Source organism: Gavialis gangeticus, unplaced genomic scaffold (genome assembly GCF_001723915.1).
Source record: "Gavialis gangeticus isolate Ggan-Ray unplaced genomic scaffold, GavGan_comp1, whole genome shotgun sequence".
Taxonomy (NCBI): Eukaryota; Metazoa; Chordata; order Crocodylia; family Gavialidae; genus Gavialis; species Gavialis gangeticus.
This window is the reverse complement of record NW_017729032.1, coordinates 3915785-3922203: the sequence shown is the minus strand read 5'-3', so window position 1 is coordinate 3922203 and position 6419 is coordinate 3915785. Positions and strand designations below refer to the sequence as shown.

The 6419-nt window shown below is 49.1% G+C and overlaps 1 protein-coding gene across 1 annotated transcript in view; it reads right to left on the bottom strand.

Annotated features, from left to right (window-relative positions):
* Positions 1-6419, bottom strand: part of CCDC81 (coiled-coil domain containing 81) — a 31192-nt gene that overhangs the window by 16021 nt on the left and 8752 nt on the right. The window contains exons 4-7 of the mRNA XM_019523764.1: positions 5013-5143; positions 3907-4034; positions 2639-2756; positions 1897-2002 (exon numbers count right to left, since the gene is read on the bottom strand). Of these exons, the coding sequence (XP_019379309.1) occupies positions 1897-2002; positions 2639-2756; positions 3907-4034; positions 5013-5143 (483 nt within the window). The remainder of the gene's footprint in view (positions 1-1896; positions 2003-2638; positions 2757-3906; positions 4035-5012; positions 5144-6419) is intronic.

The following is a 6419-nucleotide window of genomic DNA, read 5'->3' as shown; positions in this document are numbered from 1 at the left end:
AATATTTATCTGCAGCACCCTCAGACTGCCACAAAGAAAAACCTCACTGCTCCTGCTTTCATCGCTTGGCAATCAGAGAAAGAAGGCAATGGGGTCACTGGAGAGGAGCCTGGACCATGTGCTGTTAAGTATCCCCAGGACAGGGAGCCTAGGAGCTCTGGGAAGATATTTGGGGCCGCTGAGAAGCAGCTACATTGGCTTGTTTCCCAGAGTTGGGCTGCCTATGTCAGGGGTGAGTGGGAGGGACACGCATCACGGTGTGACCCAGGGACATGGGGCCAGGCCCAGAGCCCCTTTGAAAATCTCCCCTTTGTAACCACAGTACAGCTTGGACCCTTCCTGTCCGGTTTGGTCTGCAGCAGGTTGCTGTATTCAGAACAAGCCTCTCAGCTGCTTGCTGTGACCCTAACTTCAAAGGACCCCGCTTCTCCACTCCTCTGGGGCACGTCAGTGGTCCTGCACGTGCGATCAGAGAGGCGATCCCATTGGGAATGAAGGCTGCTGTGGAGAGCTGCAGCGTCTGGGCAGTCCCAGGCAGGTGCGTGCTGCGGTGCTACACACCCCGTGCTAGTTCACAACCTCTCATCTTCACAGAAGGGCAAGGACCCAAACCCTACAACGAATCCATGTTGGACCAGGTTATCCCCAGCTAGGTCGGGAACAGTTTGGCTGTGTGAAAGAAAACGTGGCACCTAAAAGCCAGACAGGTAACCCACTGAATTGCTGAAGATATTGAAGATGCTACCAGATTCCCTTGTAGGCTGCATCCAGATGTGTAGGAGTGTGCACTTGCAGCAGCACAAATTGGTGCATGCCTCTGTACGTGCGCTTTGTTGAGGGACAAATTGTCCCGCATCGGGCAAACCGCCCTTGCCCAGCTCCTCCCGGCTCTTCAGCTGGAGAGCTGGAGGCTGGGGTCAGCACTGGTACTAGCCCCAGCAGTCTTACCTGGTGGCCTGGAGCAGCAGGGGCACAGGTTGGGCAGCACGGAGACATGGCCAGTAGCCAGACCACTGCTTTGGATGGCCTGGCCTCCGTGTGTGCAGGCGTGTGCTTGCTGTGCATGCATTGCGCCCCTTTTTTCCATTTTTTTTTTTTTTTTTAGCAACTGGGAAATCCCAGCAGCAAATTTTGGCCCTGTGCTGCAAAACTGCAGTGCGGGGCACATTTTAACCTTTGGTGCATGTGCTACCACAAACCCCACACCCTGCTTGTCTGGACACAGCCTTAGTAGTTATGCAGTTTTCATTGTTAGGATTGCTAAAATCAGAACGCAAAGGGGGAACTCTCGAGCATAGATTGCCAACATTTTATAGAAGCAAGGCATTCTTCTATAAAAGGGTCCCCTCCTTTACCTTTTAGGATTTGGGATCCTATGACCCCAGCTGACTTCCTGCCCTTTGGACAGGGGGCTGGACTCGATGATCTTCCGAGGTCCCTTCCAGCCCAAATGTCTATGAAATCTATGAAGCCTGTGGCAGGGTTGATGACAGTCTTACGTAGTATTTCGATTATGGATTGTATAGGATGGTTGGGATACGGATGATCCTGCCCCATGCAGAGGGTTGGGATAGATGACCTCTGGAGATCCCTTCCAGCCCGACTTCTCTAGGTCAGATTGACCAGCCCAGGGATGCAACAACTTCAGAGAAAAGTCTTGTGTATCTAGAACCAGATATGTACAAACAGCAAATCCTTTATGCTTACATGAGCTAGACCTGGACTGTGCTTCACAAGCAACAAACCACCTGAGAGTAAAGGAAGGTCCAACGTAAGCTCTAAAAACCAGTCATGTACTGTTAGACTGAACGGCCGCAGAGGGTCAGTGCTACAGATCAGTACACACATATCAAAAAGCAGGTGACACGAAAGGTCAATTAAATCCATGTACTGTACCTCTCGTGCTGTGACCTGGCTCTTACAGGGAGAGGATGCCATTCTGAGAGTGGGATCGCGGCTTATTTCCTTTTCTGAAGGACGCTGACCCTTTGCTGTCTTCGATCTAAAAACACACAACACACGAGGAATAGCAGTTTGTTACAAACGAGGAGTTTGCAGCTGATCTGCTGGCATGCTTTTAATGGCTGCCAAGCTGGTTGTCACTTCTCTCGGACCTGGCAAGGACAAGGGGGATATCTTAATGGGCGCTGTGGATGAACATAGGTGACGGCATATCTCCCAAAACTTCTACTCCAAGCCTGATTCTTGACAGTCTTAGTCACATTGAGCAGATCGGAGTAGCAGTTTCAAGACCAGCTGACTTAGGAACCTACTTGCCATTTTCAAACATGACTTCAAAGCCTAAGTCTTAATAAAAACTATCTAGGCACAAAAAGGGGCAAGGTTCAATGGGCCGTAGGTGCCTCACTGGCAGGGTGTTTCTGGAAACCCAGTATGCATCTATCTGGATCTTTGGAAACCCTTGGAAATTTGGCCCAAAGTCACATTTGAAAATGGCAGCCAACAAACTTCAGAAATGTTTATCTTTCGTCTAGTGTCATAACAAGTTTTTTTTCTTAGCGTTCACAATTAAGAAGGAGGTTGTAACCAAGGGAAAAACCTTCCCCACAAAAATACCATGATAGGACGCAGGAAACCACATAACCAACATTTCCCATTTTCTCCACGGGAATCTCACCTTTCAAAGTCATTTTTTTGCTTTGCGGTCTTCTCCAGTGAATCGCTGCAGGCGAGCATAGCCGCTTCGGCAGGAGCGAGACTCCGCTGGGACTGAAGACGCTCCTTGGGAAGAGTTTCTGTAAGCATGAAACATGAAGAAAAGCCTCAAAAATGGCTTCTCTGTGATCGCTCAGGGCAGCAAGAGAAACTTCAGGGGCGACCAAACACTTCAGGGAAGGCAGGCCAGAAAGTGCTGCCCTGCCCGAAAGGGTCCCGAGGCAGCGATTCTGATCTCCTTGGAAGCAAGTGGCTCTGCAAGGTTTAGTGCTTATCTGACATTCATAGCATTGGTTTTCCCCCGCAAATCTTGGCTTCTCCGTTGCACCCCAGGGCCTACTTTTTTGTGCTTTCCCAAGGGAATGGGGCAGCCAGTTCCTCTGGGAGTCTGCAGACCGCACCTAGAGCCAACTATCAGAAATCAATTCTTGAGGCTGGGCTTGCTCCTCAGCTGGTCTAAACTGTGTAGCCCTAGGATCTGGCCCATTACATTTTCCTTTGCAAAAAATGATCAGGGCAGAAAAGTAAGCACAACCTGCCTGTGAGGGCTATAAACAAGGACTTAGGAGCTGCAAGGAAGCAAATCTATATGAATAGGAGTGATCTCTAGCACTGCTGAGCACATGGGCCTCCCACCAAACTCAAGGAGAGCTGCACCTCCCCAGTGATCCTCTTGCAATTCATCCTTGTCACTGAAAAATCAGCTAGTCGGTCTTTGAGGTTCTTCTAATTGGGCTGTAGGTTTCCACTTTCTTGTACGTCGATGGGCTGCTCTGATTCGGTCCCCAGACCATCAGGACACCAGAACATAGACGGCGCCTCTTGGAGCTGAGACTACCCTGGGAAGTTATCGTGTCAATACTATGAGCTAAGGTGTCAATTTAAAAATGTTTGTAGCCTGCAGACAGTTGGCCCCGGATGACATTTCCCCATCAAAGAAAAGCCAGCGAGGAATCCGCCTGACACTCACCCCTCTCCTTTTGCACGATACAGTCGGGGTAACAGGGCTGAGTAGAAAGAGCACCTTAGCTATATCTGACTGAATTTCAGCCGCTCGCTTCCTGAGTGATGCCTTTCCCTGATCGATGCCACGCTTCACTTGCGGTACTGTGGTTACTTCCAGGGACACAATGAGCACTGCACTACGCTACACCTAGGATCTGCCTCCGACCGTCTAACAAGAAGACAAATCGTCGGTATCCATAATCCAGCTATTGTTATTCAGCCTACCTTTCTTGTCCGCATTATGATAACGATCTTCCCCGCTTGGAGTTAGCTGTTTTTCTTTGTTGGCCATTTCATTCTCTGCTTGGATGGTTTCCAGGCCTGCTGGCTTATCAGCCTCCTTATACCCAAGGCTGGAAGCAAGCAAAAGATTGGAGTTTATCTTGTAAAGCAGCATCTGATTAGATAGCACCATGTTGCTGCTGCAGGCTGCACTAGCAGTCGGGTCACACCCAAACTACAGAGCTACATGTAGGATTGTGCAGGGAGCACCTTTTAGGCTAACCGGTTCAGAGAGATATGAGCTTTCATGGGCCACAACCTACCTGATCAGACCCACAATGGCTCCTGCCTTTCTGAGCCAGTTAGTCTCCAAGGTGCCAACCTGCTCTACCTTCTGCATGGCTTCAGACTGGCATGGCTACCACATCTGGAAGGAAGTGGCTTTCAAAAAGTATTCATAAACTATTCTGAAGGAATAGGCAAGTACACAAATGGCTATAAAAAAGGCCAGTCTGGATGGGAACTTCCTTCCAGAGGTGCAAGTCAGAAAGAATTGGATCTACCAAAATACTGCGAGTCGCTTAGCGCTGTCTAGGACAGTTTATGCTGTAAGGTGCCAAAGCTCAAAACTGCAGGTTTGCATTGCAGGAGTCTGGGATTAATTTATCACATAGTATTGCCTGTAAATGCATACTCTTGATGAACACAGTTGGCAGGTGACATCCTGAAACTTTCTTACTCAGAGCCCAATTCTTGACATTCTTACACACACCAAGCAGATCCGGGTAGCGGTTTCAAGACCATCAGATGGTTTACAATGACAGGGGCCAAAGCTCAATATTGAAGACTTGAACTGCATGAGCTTGGGATCTGGGGCATCCATGCTTTCTTTTGCCCTCAGGCACCATGTACTCTGCGGACACCACACACTTGATTACATTGCAACCCTTCTCTCAGTGCTCTGCTTAACACTCCCACCCACTGGGAGCTGGGCTCCTTTAGCACTTCTGCCTGCAAGGGATTAGCCCCTCATGCTAAGCCGCTTCTGCAAAGTGCAAGCTGAGTTGAACAAGTAGTCCACAAACTGGAAAGGAAGCAAACTTACTTACCTGGGCAACTTCCGAGGTCTGGCCACATGGGAAGAAGTGATGAGTGTCCTTGAACCTGACCCTCTTGAAACGGGTGAAGTAGCTCGTTGGAAAGTTACTGAGTCTTCTGCCACAGGCCTCAGCAAAGGAACCTGACACAAGATAGATGATGCTGCAGAAGTTAGCAAGCAGGAAGCATGCAAGGCAAACCTTCCTACTTCTACAGCAACCTCCTGCTGCTCAAAAATCCCAGCACAAAATTATTTTCATTAATGTTCATTCTTCATGCATGTTCCTGGCCCAGTTTGTGGCCTCTTTTCATGGCCCGGAGAGCTTATAACAAGATACAATAGGCAGAACTTGGAGGAAGACACCGGTTGAGGACTCAGAAGATCCAGGCTCAGACTGTGTCACGACTCCTTTTGCATCCTCGAGCAAGTCACTTAAGCCCAGACCCTCCAGAATAGCTGTGCATGCAACTTGGATGGACATGAGGGATTAAGGACCTTTGAAGATGCAGTGGGCATTAGGGACTTAAAGACATGGTGGGCATTAGGGATCTAAAGACCTTCGAAAATCTGAGCTTCAGGATAGGCAGGGTACACTAGGAAGTTATGTCAAGCTGATCATGTTGGGTTGAGGCAGTCATTTATTTTTAGAACAAAGGTTCAAGCTATCAAACATTGTGGACAAGCCACCAAACAGAATTTATCATTGCTTCAAACCACCAAATGCCAGAACAGCTCCACTAGGAAAGAAAAGCTGCCCCAGATCCTAATAGATGTTAATAGTCCGACATGGGCAAAATCCTTCCTGTAGATGCTGCAGCTGACACAGCAGGAGCCTTGTGTGCCACCTGCACTTGAAGGGGTAGTTGCACTGACAAAAACAGCAAAAGTTTTCTAGGACAGATGGGGCCTTAGTCTTTCTATGCCTCAGTTCCCCATCCCTCCAAAGGGGCAACACCTCTCCCTCCATGTGCCTTGCTTATTTAGACTGGGAAGATCTTCATCTCAGGAACTGTCTCTACCTATCCACATCTCCAGCACTTCACTGGATTTCATAGATTTCATAGACATTTGGGCTGGAAGAGATCTCGAAGGTCATCGAGTCCAGCCCCCTGCCCCAGGGGCAGGAAGTCGGCTAGGGTCAAAGGATCCCAGCAAGATAGGCATCCAAGCATTTCTTGAATAAGTCCAGAGTAGGTGCCTGCACCACATCTGGAGGGAGTCTATTCCGGGTCTTGGGGGCTGGAACAGTAAAGAAATTTTTTCTTATGTCCAGCCTAAAACGGTCTTGGAGGAGTTTACGACTGTTGGTCCTTGTTTTTCCTTGGGGCGCTCTGGTGAACAGGCGTTCCCCCAGATCCTGATGCACACCCCGACGTACTTATAGGCACCCACCAGGTCCCCCCTGAGCCTGTGCTTT